Here is a 17265-nt window from a genome sequence, read left to right on the forward strand (position 1 = left end):
TTCTTACGCTTCTTGCCACCAATCAATCATTTCACATATTTATATAGTCCAATTTAATTTCAAGTTTGATCATCAAAAAAATATTACACCAATAATCCAGCATCATGAGATTTGATGCAATGAAGATGATGATGTCACTGGTGGTAATGCTCATGATCATGCTAAGACATTGTAACGGTCTCAGCATGCAATACTACATCATGAATTGTCCGATGGCCGAGTTCATTGTCAGGAACTCAGTGAACTCGGCTTTGAGAGCCGACCCAACACTAGCTGCCGGTCTTATCAGGATGCACTTTCATGATTGCTTCATTCAGGTACGTACTCGCTTAACTCTACTTTCTTTATCGTCGTCATCATAAGACTATTTTTTTTCATTGGTTACAACTAGCTAGAGGGTCCAAATGATTTTTTTTTGCTAGCTAGAAAAATCCGTGATTTTATATATAAAAATTTAACAAATTCTTGTGGACAGATCAGGGTCAGCGGACCCTGGCCTGCATGCTTTGTTATCATTTGATCTTTTAAGTCTTAAGAAGGCATGTTTTAATTACGTGCAGGGTTGTGATGCATCCATTTTACTTGATTCTACCGACGACAACACTGCTGAAAAAGACTCTCCTGCGAATTTGAGCTTGAGAGGCTATGAAGTCATCGACGATGCCAAAGAAAAACTTGAAAACCAGTGCCCGGGTGTAGTATCTTGTGCCGATATTGTAGCAATGGCTGCTCGTGAAGCCGTTATCTTTGTAAGGATACACATATACATTATACATATAGATATCTCATTTATGGATAAATAATTTAAATTTGTGTAATTGTGACACTATATATATGTTAATGGTGTACTAGGCTGGTGGTCCGGTTTATGATATACAAAAAGGAAGAAAAGATGGAACAAGATCCAAAATAGAAGATACAAGAAACCTGCCTTCACCATTCTTCAACACCAGTGAATTGATTAAAATGTTTGGGCAAAAGGGTTTCAATGTTCAAGATCTCGTTTCCCTTTCTGGTAATAAACTTTTGTATAAAAATAAACAACGATCTAAATTTCATTAAAATTTTGAATTAGTAGGCAGGGCCGGCTCAACGAATGTGGATGCCTAAATCAAAACAAGATTTTGGGGTCTTTTTATAACAATTGGTAAGGAAAAAAGTTGTTTATTAGAAGTTTTGAACTCATAACTTATACTTTAGTAACAACTAAGTCTACAACCACACCAATACATTACTTTGAGTTTACAATACCCATTATAATATATCTATATATAATGTTTTTTTTTTAATTTGGAGGCCAGTGGCTTTCGCTGTCCCACGAGCCACCCCTGTTAGTAGGTGGTTTAAGATTAGCGTTTTATATGGTAAGTTTCTATAGAGTTTGTGAACGGAAAACTCTATGGAGTTCGCTTGACACACCAGAAAACTTCAAGAAAATTGTGACAACTTGAACCTTCTATAATTGTAAGAACTTCAAATGAAACCGCTTTAAAAGTACTTAGTTGAACCCTAAACCACCTACGGATTCTAAAGATTTAATATTTGAGATTCTCACCTCGTGCTAAATATTGAACTAATTAATAATTATCATGATTGTAGGTGGACATACACTAGGAGTGGCTCGATGCTCATCATTCAAGAACCGTCTAAAAAACTTCGATTCAACACATGATGTGGATCCAAGCCTGGACACCCAGTTCACGAAAACGCTCACAAAGACATGTGCCGCAGGAGATAATGCAGAACAACCATTTGACGCGACAAGAAACACTTTCGATAATGCTTACTACTGGGCGCTTCAAAGGCAGTCTGGGGTCTTGTTCTCAGACCAAACCTTGATGTCTGATCCCAAGACTAGGAACATTGTCAACATGTACACGATGAACCAGGCCATGTTCTTTCTTGATTTTCAACGAGCCATGGTGAAGATGGGGCTGCTTGATGTTAAAGAGAACGGGCAAGTTCGTCAAAATTGCCGCAAACTCAACTAATTGGTTTCAAGTTGGTCTTGATCGAGTGGAGTAAACAAGTTGATATACCTTTCTAGCTTTATAACTTTCTATTATAAGCTCTGTAATATTGGATTGGATTGGATTAGGTGTATAATTATAAATAGTGTGGAAGTGGTGGTAATTGTGTGGTTAATTAATATATGCATGTAAAAATATAATTCCCATTAATAATACGCAAGACAACTTTATTCATCAAATTTTTGAAATTGTGTTACTTCGAGTTTTCCGAAGAGGAAAAAAAAGGGCTAGTGGAGGAAGACCTCCTAAGGGTGTGATAGCATCTACTATACCAGGATTATCACTGAATCCGATTATTTCTTGATATGTATCTTTGTATCTTCAATTTTTAGAAATTTGGAAAGCTACTCTGCCAAACCATGACCAAACCTCGCGGTCGGAATCCCAAAGATTTTCAAAAGACTTACATATTTTTAATGGTGTAATTAAAATGTTGATTTTTATAAAATAAATAAATGTGAAGTGCTTTATGTGTAATCTTAACATGACGGATGCATCATACATCAATGAGTGCAAAGCTTTTACGCGCTTGCTTGATGTGTGAACTTTTTACCAATATAATTATATAGTAACTTAAATATTTTGATAAGACATTATTTATTATCCCAACATATATGTTAACGAAAAACGTTAATAAGATAATATGTGGATGTGACTTTTGGTTTCTAATAGCATTAGAAATGAGTTTTAAACAAGAAGACAATATGTATGAATTAATGTATGATAATTTTAAAAATGTTGTTATTTAAAGGTGATATGAAAGTTAAAATGTAGTTTTGAAATAAGAAAAGGAAAAGGAGAAATTAGACTGAAAGAGGAATGATGAAAGAGGGCCCAAAGGAATTTGGTGTGTGTGTGTTTGGGGTGGGTGGCGAAGGTGGAGTGACAGCCGTTATCTCACAATTCACTCCAACTTGCAATGGTGTGTGTTAGTACTTAGTTGCTTGACTCAGTTTCATGCATGTGATAGGTTAGTTTAGTTGAGTAACTAGTGATTTGGTTGGTCGGTGGTTTTTTTGTGTTTGTTTCTTTATAATAACGCGGAGTAGGAGAAAACGACGCAACATGGCGCAAAAGAAAGAAATTTATTTTAAAAGATGATGCTGAAGGTGAAGGGTTAACTTATAGGAAGAAAGTTAAATATTTGGAAAAGGCTTGATTCTTTTATATATAACACAAACCGAACTACATCTGGATAATGGGTAAGCGAGCAACAAGTTGCGCCGCTATCCCCTTTTGAATCGTAAAGCCTATTCTACTAAATATAAATCCTTGGTTCCTCGGGCGCTGCCAGTCACTGTGGACCATCTTCTGCACCCGCTCCAAGAAGCGAACCGCCTCGGGAGCTAGGGATCCAAAAGTGTCGAAGGCAAATGGAATGAACACGTGCTGATTCTCCAAACACAATGTCTCATGCTTAGCAACCTTCCTAGACTCCGCTCTCAAAACCGCATGTCCCGGTACGAAGCCACTGTCTCTCAGCCCCACCAACGGGGATAATTTATGCTCAAATTTAGAAAAGTGCTATTTTCATAATTTATTTGGTCTCGTGTTATTAATTTTGTTGATTTCCCTTCTTTTATTAGTTGATGATTATGAGTTGAATATGCAATATGGTCTCGGTCCATATGATTCTATGGTTACTCTTTAATTATCATTCTATTTATCTTAATCTAATTTGAGCATATACCATTCTATTATTGTATTTCATTCGTATGAAATTTTTGATAATGAAATAATCATCTCTCCTCCCTTAACATTCTTTTCATAGTTTTGCTTTAGTCTACTAGTTTACAAAACATTATGGCACGAATCTTTGACAATTGAAGTAAAGCGTGTGAAGCAATTTTTGATATAGATTTAAAACCATCGCATAATTGATTAGCAATCATTTAAATCTTTTCAAATTTTAAGTCAATCCGAGTATGTTTAAAACTTTATTCACTTTCCCCTTATAGAATATCAATCAACTTGCAAGAGTTTTATAATATGCAATATTGTTTTCATTGTTTAAACCCAAATTAAACGATAAAAAATGTTATAAACAATGTTGAATCTTCTAAAGCAACTTAAAACCAACAAGTTTTACATAATTTCAATAAAATTCTTCAATTAGGCAGCTAATCAAACACCATATAGGAATTGCAAACCTTAATCTCGTTAGCGCGCGCGCGCACACACACATATATATAAATTATAGCCGATATTTAACCTCTTAATACTCAAATTTAACAATATTTTTCAAATCATTAAAATCCGGTTCCAAAATATCCATTAAAATCCCGGCGCCCACACTAGATTTTTAAACTAACCCGAAACAATCACCTGTATAAGAGGTAGGCTAAAAACCCGGTTCCGGGCCTAATCCAGTCGTAACCGACTCGTGGGTACGGACTACGTTTTGGGTTTCTCCACAGAATCGGACCTGGCCCGGGCCCGTCGAAACCGGCTCCACCTCTACCCAGTCAAAACCCCGACCCGACCACCGAACCCAATTAAAATCTGACAAACCTTAAGTCAAAAACCCAACCATGCCCGGAACCAATTCCTACCCTACCCAATTATTGACTTTCGTTGGCCATATCCAATTCTAGTTCCTGAATATACCCGGTATTACACCTGTAACTTGTACAAAGAGCAAACCCGGTACACGAAGCTCCCGCACCCCGGGCCGAACTTGGGCCTCTTGTATCGGATATCAAAGGTTTGAAGCTCTAAAGACACTCCAAACCGAAGTCCAAACACCTTAAAAGAAACAGAGCGTGCACCAAATCAACGACCAAAATGTCTTACAAGCGCGGGAAAGGCAAGGACAAGGAAGACGACTTCATCTCCGACCACGCTCCTCCCAAGAAAACATCAAAGAAGAATGTCAACGATGAAGAAGAAGAAGACGGCAGCATATTCATCTGCGAGGTTTCAAAAAACCGCAGGGTTTCTGTTCGCAACTGGCAAGGAAAGGTCTATGTCGACATTCGTGAGTTCTACTTGAAAGACGGCAAGCAAATGCCCGGTAAAAAAGGTAGCTTTTTTATTTAATTTAATTAGGGTTTGATGTTTGTGTAGGGTTTATGTTGGTTAGTTTGTGAATTAGGGTTTTTGATTGTTTAAGTTGTCTTTAATTATGGTTTTATGGTTAAACTGATTAGGGTTTTGGGTATTAAGTTCTGTTTCACATATTAGTTTTTAATAAACCTTTATTTTGACAAATGTTGACCCGAATACATGAACTTTAAAATCAAGATTTGTATATTTGAACTGAATCTAGGTCTGTTTGCTCATTTGGATTATGTAAAGGTTGTTTGTAAGTTTGATTTAGGTTTTTGCTTATACGAAAACTTCAAACTTGGTTAATTTAACTTTTGATTTCTGATTTGTGTTTCTGTTTTCACAACCAGTTTATCTTGGTTACTTTATGCGTTTTTTATTAATATTTTCATTTTCTTTTTAGTTTTAAGTTTTATATTTTGAAGTTTGTTTAGCTATTAAATGATGGTTTTTTGTTGTTTTTGTAGGTATCTCGTTGAGTATGGATCAGGTAAATGAATGGTTAATCTTTCGGGTGTTAAAACTGATGTTTTTTATGTATAATGTTAGGTTTATGATGTTAATTTTTATTATGGTTGCAGTGGAAAGAACTTCGTGCTCATGTGGATGAAATTGACAAGGCTCTTGCTTAGTAAATGCTAGTAACAAGTAAAGACTAAATTGGTTGTTTGGTTTTTTTATCCGAATGATATGAAGGGTGTAGTTTGTAGGATCTTTGTTGGTTTGTTTTTAATGGAATGTTATGTAGTTTTGTGGTGTTTTCGTATGAATGGAGCGTTTGCAGTTTCTTGCTACTTGTTTTTTACTAGTGACGAAACGGGCTGGGTTCTGTACTCAAATTGGTTTCGGTTGGTGAAAGATGGTTAAATCAGGTTTTGACTGATTCTAAGTATAGGGTTTCAAACCAATTTTAACTCATGCGGTTCAGTTTTGGTTTAACTATCTGGTGTCTAAATCCTGTTTGATTGGGTTTGAAATAGGATTTGGTTTCTACTCCGGTTTGGGTTTAAAATGAGTCGGCCGGGTCAAGTTGACCTGCAACATTTTCCACTTTTTCTTGAACAATTTACATCTCATTGTTTATTACTTGAGTTACTTATAAAGTGTTGAAAAAGTGAGGTTTGATTACTTTATATAAAGTTCATAGAAGTTAAATTATTGATTAGTTTAGACTAGATGTTGGTATGTTTAAGGTTGGGTGTTGTGGAGGGGCTTTAAACCTCTGATTTAAGAGCCATGCCAAGTTAAAGCTTCACCCCTTCAACACCATGTTGTGATTTAAAGTGTTGATTCAACGTTAAAGCTCCAACTCTTTAGCATTTAAAGTCCGGCCAAATAAGCCTTTGAAGCCCCTTTTGCAGCACACAACTAGCCTAAGAATATATAGCTGCGTTAACTGATTTGGAACTTGGTTTCAACAGGTTATCAAATAGAACGCATGGTTTGATGATATATTATATACCTTGAATCGTGAATTTAGTTCTTTTTAAAAAGTGTAAATAACTAACAAGACCAATATGATCAATGGCTCTTTTATGTTCCATGACAATTTTGATGCCATTTAAAGTTTTGTTTAAATTTCATCTTCCGTAAATGGTTTATACTTTTATAGAAGGGAATATGCATTTGAGTATAATTACATGAAAAGAAATTATATATTTCATCCATCTTATTACATCTAGAAAGATGCTAATTGTGCCATATACGACTATGAGTATCAACTTTTGAGTGTCAGTTATTACATGTTCTGTTAGTAACTATTTAAGCGGTTTCCCTCAACTTAGGCACTAAAATCGTGTTGTGTTTGGATCGACTCATTTGATGTCTATTTGTGAAGTTGAGTAATGCGTAGTAACTTAATAACAATTTAAACAATCTCTCATTTTTAATTAGCAAACTTGGTATTCTATATTTAGCTTGATATTAGATGAAGAAAAGGTTTACGATTGGATCATGGCTAGTTAAAACCAATGTTGCCATAATCGCTAGTCCGCTAGTGGGGTGAGAACTAGCAATTAACCGGCATCTAGTCGGGATTTTTTAATACGAAAATTTAATGTCAGTAATGTAATGAGTAAAGTTGTTGGAAATTAAAAAGTGATAGAATTTAAGAAAGAAACTTAATTTCACTTTTAAAGAAAAAATAAAAACCTAATAGTTATATTAGCTAATCCAAAGCCTGGTTAATTATGTGTCTTGTTTTGCATTGGGTTAAAAATTGCCGCCCCAACAATTAACAAACAATGCCATAGCCAAGTGGCTTTAGTGCGCCACCATGACATAGTCAAATAGCTCAATGTTTACGGTTATCCAAGTTTCAAATTGACAATAGTCAAATAGATGCAATAACAAATTAACCTAAAGCAAATATGAAACTCCACTAACTGATACTATCAATTATGCAATGTCACGTGGAGATGTCATAGTCTCTTTACCATGATCATCAACTATTCAAAGGTAACTTTTTATTCTGCCATCACAAATTTTATCTTTTTGATACCTGGTGTATATTTTATTTAATTCCAAGCAGCTCTCCTTCATATAATTGATCATAAATTACTGTGCATGTTCTTTTGCTTTCTAACTAGGAATTGCATGCTTCATTTTTTAGAGGCCTAATTGAACCAAAAACCAATTCTATTATGAGATTGTAAAAAAATTCATTTTCGGTTGAATCAATTATTAATATGGGTGTAAACAAGGCGACCCGCACGCGAGCTACTTGAGCTTGGATTGATAAAAAGGTCATACGAGCAGAGCTTTTTCGAGTTCAGTCATCAAGCCTTAGCAAGCCTTATGTATTTTTGAGTTTTACCTTTTTGGACTTCTATGTAGCCAAGCTTGAGCCAAGTTGACTCTTTTCAAGTACTATACAAGCTCGAGCCAATCTTAGGCTCGTTAAGGGTTTTTTTTCAAAATAATAAAATTAATTAAAAATGTATAAACTAATTCATAAATAGCAAACGAATCAAGCCCAAGCTTCAAATGGAAACACATGAGACGAGCTAAAACTTTATAAAAAGAACTCGATACAAGCCAAGCTTAAGCGTAGTTGAATTAGAGCTCGGCTAATTTACACCCCTAGTTAACAAAAATAATAGAGATGATGTGTCATAACCAAATTTATTCTTATTTCTAACAGGATATTTGATTTTAGGATTTTAGTTATTATTAGTTACAATAATCCGTTGATTGAGGAGTTGATTAATTCATCTTAGTTATACACGGGTCACACGTCAAAATAATTTTAGCAAATGTGTTAATAATAAACATATATATTCAAACCGTTCATTATTTGGGTGAACGAGACAAATAATGAACCTTATTTATTTTTATTATTTGACAAATCTCGCATAATACATGATTTCAAAAGCTAGTCAGTTTATAATAAACATATATAATCAAACCGTTGATTATTTTTGTTATGATTCTACCCATTTGTAAAATTATTAAAATCATGTTGCACAAGTCAAAGCACCAACTTTTAAACCAAACAAGGTTACTCATATACACAGAATTTAAGGTTAAACAAAGAACAAATAGGCTACTAACACATTATAAATGATTCTTACATTCAACAAAACTAGGGGCAACGAGAGTAAATTTGTCTCATTCACCCAACACTTTTTGCTTCTTGGAGGTATTCATAAACGACCTTAATACCCATTCTGTTTGTGCTTCTTCTTGATCAACCGTTCCAAGCTTAATCTACAACAATCAAACAAACCACATTATAAAATAAATGTACCATAGTGGGATTTTAAAATATTATAATATACGAAAATCGTTACCTGATACAACCGTAACTCAAACCGTGGGCCAACTTCCTTTAGGTCGATTGATTTTGGACCGCCACTTTGTCTGTAAACGTGATGCCTATGCGTTTACAAAATAATAAACCATCAACTCTCAAAGATACTGTTTGACATAAAATAATAAACCAACACCATAAAATCTTTGAAAATACATTCATGATGATATTAATATCAAAATTGGTTGCATAAAAACATAAAATAATATGATCAAAATACATATCACAAGAAAAGAGTTATTTTTCAACATAATCAAGCTACTTGAATGAAAAATTAGTAAACAAGGATTAACTGAAATAAAAATTTTACAGGTTTATGGTTCACGTAAATGAGTATAAAGTTTCAGTTGGGCTTGAGTTTTTTGCCATTCCTAAGTAAAATCAATACAGATCCATGACACGAAAATAATGTCGAGTGTCATTATCTCAACCACAGGAGTTGTAAGAAGGATCAATTAAGTCAACTTAAAAGAAACTCGTGCAGAATGAAAATACCTGAAAGAAACGTAATCTGACTGATTAGCAAAAGTGATGATGCGTTTTGAATCGGGTTTAGGCACCGGAAAAAGATGCTTCAAGATTGTTGCTGTTCTTTCACCAATCTACTCAATTATACAATGAAACTTGCCACCATCAAAATAAACGTACGATGACAATCAATATGACACAAAAAGTAAGCTTTTACCTTAGTAGAGAAGTTGTTGAGAATGAGATGTGGATAAGCCTCTGAAACAGTTCCCATTTCCTTCTTGTCCTTAAGGTCATGTCTTGCAACCTGCATTACAATTTGCATTTAGATACTAAAAACAACTTTAAATAAATAGTTGATAAGGTACAAGAATAGAAAAATCACTTACCGCATTGAGGATTTGAAAGTAAGCAGTTGGACCATACGGTAAGTGACTGATAACTATTTTATCAGGTATACCACGATGTTCATAAACTAATATAAGATCTGTGAAGTCGTGTGATCGGCATGTCTCGACTATTTCAGATATAACCTGAAACAATCAACATTGTTATTTACATAAATACAATTCATAAAATGTTTATTCAACTTAGTTGTATAATAATAGCTGTAAAAACAAATGTTAAGAAGTTGACAGTGATGTCCATTGTCCCTTGTGATGCATGTAAAAGAAAACACGAATCATAGATGGAAATATTGGTCAACTCATAATGGTATCCGTTGTCAACTAGTACATATAACGCGAGTAACTAGAAAATAGAAATAACATCAACATTCAACGAACTGATAACGATATGAATATATCAAACAGATCTAGCAACTGACTACTAAGTAAAATGTGACCCCTTTGTCCGTTTTTTAATGTTCTGATGCTTGAACTCACTCCTAATGTCCTTCATCTCAATGTCCACTTGTAATAAACTACTTCAAATGGACTCACTTTATACAGTTTGTTACTTTATAATTGTGTGTAATACATGTTTTTTTACCATTTTGACTTTAAGTGCAACTAAAAGTCTAAAACAAAAGGGGGAATATTAGCTTGTGTACACTGCTAATAGCGAATATGTCATACATTTTCCCTATGTTAAAAAAACCTGATTCAAACAAGTTCATTTCCCTGTGACAAATTAATGCATCCTATTTAAAGGCGATAAGTTCATTTGCTTAAGTTACGATGCAAATGGATGTTTACTATGTATTAAGCTTTAATATATAACCTTATTTGGAAAGCATGGTGATTATAGATGAAGCTACTATCATAAATCCATATAAGAGATTTAGGCTCCACACGCCACACATAAACAACAATATCATGCCTAATAATCATCCCCTTCTAATTACACTTATATATAAAACTTTATTACAAAATACATCTATGATGTAAAGAAGACAACACATTTAATTATACATATTACATAAAGAATTTTTTGCTACTTTTATCCCATAAAAAAAACATTTTGGCTACAATGCATTTTAAAATCAACTTGTTTCTAAACATATCTCTAATATTTTGGGTTCAATCTTTCAACTAAGAACAAGTAAACGAGTGCTTAATCTGTATTAAGAAAATATTTCGTTCAACTAACAAGTATTTACATAAACAAATAAAACACTGAGTTTTCATCTGTTTTTAATTGATACTAATACTTTGTTGTTATTTCTTCACTTGATTTATATATTTTTGGTAGTTACGTGCCTTTCCCGTTCAAATAAAATTTAACCTACAATTAATTTGGGTCAGATATAAGAAACTTGAATAAAAATTAACAAATATCAAAATTCATATGCATATATAATTGTCAAGCTAAATGGAGAACAATTAACTCTTAAGCATGGAGCCTAGAAAAAAAACTAAAAACTTACTCAGAAGAAATTGGCTTTAAAAAGTCACCGAAAGAATTAGGGTCCATTAGCATGAAAAATTTATCTACAAGTTGTCATGTGGGTTACAAAAGCTGGTAACTAAGATCATGAGATTGAGCCACGATTATTCTTCAGAGACTTATTACACATTTATGGTTGATGTGAAGTCGATGAAAGTTGACAAAAGAACATTGTGCGAGTTTTGACGGGGCGGATAACGGAGGTTAAGTTCTTCCCGACCAAAGATACTAGGATGGTGGCTGTTGGAAACAAGTTTGGAAATGTTGGGTTTTGGAACATAGATTTGGATGAAGATGATAATGGGATCTATCTCTATTACCCCCATACAACACTTGTTTCTTTGATTTCTATTCATCCTTATTCCTTGTCCAAAGGATAAGGATGAATAGAAATCCCAGAACACAAACTGAGCCCAAAATCTTCAAATATTGAGATTTTAAAAACCTATCGATTTATGTTCAATCAGTTATTCCTAGGTAGGTACCCTAGACAAGAAACAAGGATGAATTGAAATCCCTAAATCAAGTGATGTATGAGGTTAATAAACATAGATCCCATTATCATCTTCATCAGCATCTATGTTTCAAAACAAAACATTTCTAAACGTGTTTCCAACGGCCACCATCCTAGTATGTTTGGTCAGAAAGCACTTAAACTTCGTTACCCACCTCAATAAAACTCGCATGAAATTTTTTTCGTCAATTTCATCGACTTCATATCAACCATACATGTGATATAAGTCTCTGAAAATTATTGTTATTCAATCACGTGATCTTAGTTACTAGCTTTTTGTCATCCACATGACAACTTGAAGATAAATCTTTCATGCTAACGAATCCTAGTTATCATAGCGACTTGTTAAAGCCAATTTCTTCTGAGTAAGTTTTAGTTTTTTTCCTAGGCGACATGCTTAAGAGTTAATTGTTCACCTCTTAGTTTTGACAAATATATATGCATCTTAATTTCGATATTTGTTAAATTTAGTCAAATTCAAATATCCATGACAAAATTAATTGTAGGCTAAATTTCATTTGAACGGGAAAGCCAATAAGTCACGTAACTACCTAAAATATAAAAATCAAGTAAAAAAATAACATATAACAGCTTGTACAATAAAAAATAGATGAAAGCTTACAGTGTTTTATTTATACTTGTATCAATCAAAAATAGATGAAAGCTTACAATGTTCTATCTGTTTATGTAAATAGTTGACTGATTATTTCTTAATTCTAAATAAGCACTCGTTCGCGTAGGCTAGAGGGGGCTGAAAGGCAAGTAAATAAGCATATTCCTACCTGTTTTACTTGTTCTTAGTTGAAAGTTTGAACCTAAAATGTCAGAATTGTATTCAAAAAGAAGTTTTTTTTTTAAGATTTTCTACATTGACTAAAAAGTCAGTCTAATATAGCAATGTTTCATATGATCATGCTAGTTATCTAGAATTAGCATAGAGCCTAACAACTATATGAATGATAGACACTCAGTCTATAAATAGTAAACATAAATGCCATAATTAATTATCCAACTTTGACTAGAATAAGTTAATTACAATTATTGCACATATGATGAAATCATAAAGCTAGCACATTTAGGATCTACATGAAGTAAATATCTACAACATAACTAGTTCGATGCAAAGAACTAAAAAGTAAGAATATTATCTATTTCATAAGAACACACGTTTATGTTCACATATGTTTATCCACCTAACTTTGTATACAAAGATAACTAACTATGTCCTACAACGAAATACATATAATACGCACCTAGAATGTCTTCTTTATTCTTAACATTTAAATTTACCGTTAACAAGCAAGTGGTCAATCTAAGTAGTCGCAATGTAAAGATCTTGTATTTAATAATTACTAATATCATGTCAATATAATGTAACATACAGTTTGGTTTGATTGTGTAGAAATTAGGTCATTGTTGACAAAATCCAAAATTGGTCGACTAGGTCCAAAAGTACCAACCCTTGGTACTAAGTTTATTCTTGGCTTATGATATAATGTATATTTGTCTGAAATGACTATCATCTAGAAATGCATATGTAACTAAGTGTTACACATGCATTTATTTTTAACTTGATAAGGTGCTTATGATATAATGTAGATATGTCTGAAATAGTCACCAAGAAATGCGTATGTAAATGACTAAGTGTTACATATGCATTTCGTTTTAACTTGATAAGTTGCTTATGAACATGTCATTTATAAATTAAAAACATTTTTATAAACATGTATCATTTTAAATTTAAGCAAGTCGTATATATCAAGCACTTTCATATTCTCAGAGAAAAACACATAACTAAATTCAGTTTATCATTAAATACTGACAAATACCTTTAGATTTACTCATGACTAGGGATGGCAAGATCGATACCGGTACCGGTTGGTATCGGTACCAAAGTTTTGAGTTTCGGTACCGGTACAGGACCGGTATTTCCCAAATTTTTACCTTCAAAACCAATACCGTCCCGGTCCCGTACCGATCCGAATATTTCGGTACCAATGCTGGTACCAAGAATTCGCGATTTTCGGGACCGGGATTTTTGGGACCGGTCGGTACCGGTACGGTCCCAATCTCATCCCTACTCATGACTAGTTTCTAAGTATACTCACATGCTAATAGTTTCTAAGTATACTCAAAGTCTCAAATGTTATTAGAATTTTCAAGAATGAATTCAAGTGTTTTGAACCACTTCCCACTATTCCTAAGCAGTTAATGCGGAAAAATATCGAATATCGGTCAACAACCGATATCTGAGATATCGATTATCGCAGTGAGATATCGGTGGGATATCGGTAATTTTAATATCTAGTAAAATTCATATATATAGCAATTTAACACTAATAATTCAATAGTCTCCTACCATTAACAATCTAACCTTTTACAAATTGCAAAACCCTAACAATCGTAGCAAGTAAGAATTAATTAAGACTTAAAACACTAACATTGAACACTAAAAGTTGATAATTAAGACTTAAAACACTGATATCGGGAATATCTGTGATATACCGGTCAAATATTAGTTCAATATCGGTCAAATATCGGTCAATATCGTTGATATTATCGGTACCGATATTCCGAACCGATATTCTGATTTATATATCGCCAATGACAGATATATCGGCGATATCGACTGCATAGCTATTAACCACTAGTCCCTATCACAAACCTTATATATATAAAACCTTACTAGTATACATCAAAAACCAAACTGCCTCGTGTTGTGTATTAAGTGAAACATGGTAGAAAATTTTATACCAAGATATTATGAATTTTTGATTGAATAACCCAAACAGCCTCACAAATGAAAATTAAGACACCTAAATCTGAAACCCAAAAAAACATACAAAATTGGAACCCAGATTAACAAACCCACACATGAATCAAGTACTATATCATATCTCAATAATACACCAGAGTGCCAGACAAAACACACAGCCACGAAAAAGAAATCCAAATCACACTCACAAAAAAACAGAGCTGTAAACAGCACTTCAGCATTTACAAGCCAGATACTTTTTAAGATACTGATGACTTTTCCTTACAGTAACAATATCCTGATTTTCAAAGTTTCTAATGCTCACTACTCAAGTCTTCAAAATTTTCCCAAGACCACGTTAAGACATTTTATGCTTTAAACAAAAATATCTGATTTAAAAGCTGATTTAAACATAGCAGCAGCATTGAAAAGGTTGAGCATTTATTAAACATCACCCGAGAAATAAAAAGAAAAAGAAGTCTGTAAATTTAAGAATTAGAGAAAACAATAAACTAACCTGACCACCACGGTTCATTCTTTGGGAATTAGGGAAGACAAACTTCAATTCCTGCAAGTAACAGTCATGTTAAACAATTGCTTTTTGAAGACAATAAGAGTAGAAACACTAAAAGAAAACAAACTAAAGCATCTTAAGGTACCGATAATAATAAATATTACATACCTTAACAAACTGTTTAAGAGGAGCACTTGGATCATGAGATGTTGTTAGCAGAATCTTTGGATCTCTATCAGATGCATTTGCATATTCATCATCTATGGTTGACCTCAGAACTAAATTTAACAAGAACAGAAAACAATGTTATTTTCATAGCCAAAACACTTCAAATAATCCCAAAAATAAAATTAATATTTATTATCCATAAAACTATTTTCTTATAGAATGTAACCCCTAAACCCACTACCTATAGAACTAACACACAGATAACTTTTATAAAATCTAACAGTTATCACGGCAATCAAAAATATGGCATCCGGCTTCAACCTTAACATTCTCCAAATACATCTTACGCTTAGGGTTGTAAACAAGCCACTTGTGAGCTACTCAAAATCAGCTCACCAAAATCTCGAACCCCGCCGAGCTTAAACAAGCTGTCAAGCTCACGCCTAAAATAAGCACGTTTATTAAACAAGCCTGAGCCTGAGCTTCACTTACTGAGCGCAAGCTAACTCGAGAACATCAACAAGCCTATTATTTAGATAACTTTTATTTAATATATTAAATATAAATTTGTAAAATAATTCTTATTAAAAACAAAAATCACTAAATAACATATAGAATGTTCTACTGTTCTATGTAAAAATTATAATTAAAAATATATAAATAATAACTGTATATGCACATAACTTAATTTATAAATAACAAAGAAGCAGAAGGCATGCCGAGCTAGAGCTCCATTAAGCTACAATTTTAACACTAAGTATATAAGTCAAATCAATTTTCATTAATAATCATAATACTGACATAATAACTACCTGCAGTTCGTTCATCTTCGAGGTCAATTTCCTGGCGAAGAGCCGCATCCTCGTTTCTCAGCTCAGTCGGAATCGGTTTACCCTCTGCAAATCAATTCGGTTATTAACAGAATAATAATAAATAAATAAATAAAAAGGAAAAGAAACCTTCAAGAGCTTGTTTGATTTTGCGTTTCTTCTCGTAAAGCAAGCGCTCTTTGCCTTCCAGACTCTTCCGGTACAAATACTCTCTTCTCAGCCTCACATTCCTTCGAAGCATGCTTTTGATTTGATTCACACGGTGATTGATTGTTTGTTTGTTGCAGTTGAGAGGGTTTATAAGAGCAGCCTGGAGACGATAACAGAGTATCGATTAGGGTTTTAGAAATGGGCCTAACACAACTATTGCCACTAGTACGATTTAGTCCCTCACGTTTTTTAAATTCCAACCTATGGATATTAGTTGATATTCGTTTGTTACACAAACCCGTTAACTCGATTATATTATTTTCGTTTATATATTTGATAGATATAATAAATAGTATGACCCATTCTGGTTTAGTTACTCCATAATAAAAAAATATATAGTTTACTCATAGCCTACTGGTCAGGTATAAGTTTGGTGTTTTTGTAAATTATTTAGTTATTTTTAATCGGTTTATCATGCGAACAATGCTACTTCATACGTGTTTTATGTGTTGCAGGTCATTGAATATTAAAGACGTTTAATTGGTACTTGTACGAGCACGAGATTAAGTTTCGGGAAGATCGGAACGCAAAGCGGAGCAAAAAGGGATTAATTTTTTCACTAGAGTCCTTCACGTCACACAAAGAGTTGAAGAATGATCCTTTGCATGCGAAGGACCCAAAGCTATTTGTTTTGTCCTTCGCGCCACGCGAAGGACCCTTATTTCGTGAAAAAATCTAGAACTACCTATACATTCTGTTTTACGAACCCTAACCAGTTATCTCAGCCCCCAACCATTTTCAGGAGACCATAAACGAATTCCAAAGCTTCAAATCACTACAAGATCAATCCGGATGGCCTTCTACACAAAATTGAAGATTTAACGAAGATCATGAGCGGCTAATCCTTTTGAGTCATTCTCGGGGTGTAGAGTATTGCATGATTTCAGTTTTTCTCATGTTTATTGCTGAAGTTTATGAAATTGTCGATTGATAATCTATGATATTTGATGTTTAGTATTATTGAACAAGCATTTGGTTTAGGTTTATTTCAATATGGAAGTTTTGTTTGTCAATTAATGTGATACTATAG

The 17265-nt window shown here is 33.5% G+C and overlaps 3 protein-coding genes across 3 annotated transcripts; 2 read left to right on the forward strand and 1 right to left on the reverse strand.

Annotated features, from left to right (window-relative positions):
- Nucleotides 1–77: 77 nt before the first annotated feature.
- LOC143631961 (peroxidase 47-like) lies at nucleotides 78–2035 on the forward strand. The gene is made up of 4 exons (XM_077100574.1): nucleotides 78–317; nucleotides 561–749; nucleotides 853–1015; nucleotides 1600–2035. Exons 1-4 carry the CDS (start codon nucleotides 105–107, stop codon nucleotides 1989–1991), a joined length of 957 nt encoding a protein of 318 aa, XP_076956689.1. The 5' UTR covers nucleotides 78–104; the 3' UTR covers nucleotides 1992–2035.
- A 2779-nt stretch (nucleotides 2036–4814) lies between these two features.
- LOC143631968 (RNA polymerase II transcriptional coactivator KIWI-like) lies at nucleotides 4815–5865 on the forward strand. The gene is made up of 3 exons (XM_077100577.1): nucleotides 4815–5052; nucleotides 5546–5568; nucleotides 5660–5865. Exons 1-3 carry the CDS (start codon nucleotides 4815–4817, stop codon nucleotides 5708–5710), a joined length of 312 nt encoding a protein of 103 aa, XP_076956692.1. The 3' UTR covers nucleotides 5711–5865.
- Nucleotides 5866–8687: 2822 nt separating this feature from the next.
- Nucleotides 8688–16319, reverse strand: LOC143631977 (uncharacterized). Its single transcript, XM_077100587.1, has 9 exons — nucleotides 16155–16319; nucleotides 16008–16091; nucleotides 15196–15305; nucleotides 15031–15081; nucleotides 9747–9890; nucleotides 9575–9664; nucleotides 9385–9491; nucleotides 8870–8954; nucleotides 8688–8786 (listed from the first exon to the last, which is right to left on the reverse strand). The coding sequence occupies exons 1-9, from the start codon at nucleotides 16264–16266 to the stop codon at nucleotides 8688–8690; spliced, it is 882 nt and encodes a 293-aa protein (XP_076956702.1). The 5' UTR covers nucleotides 16267–16319.
- Between the last annotated feature and the right edge of the window lie 946 nt (nucleotides 16320–17265).

This window comes from Bidens hawaiensis, unplaced genomic scaffold (genome assembly GCF_021521415.1).
Source record: "Bidens hawaiensis isolate Kalapana, Puna unplaced genomic scaffold, B.hawaiensis_p1.1 tig00000512_1, whole genome shotgun sequence".
NCBI classification, from domain to species: Eukaryota; Viridiplantae; Streptophyta; class Magnoliopsida; order Asterales; family Asteraceae; genus Bidens; species Bidens hawaiensis.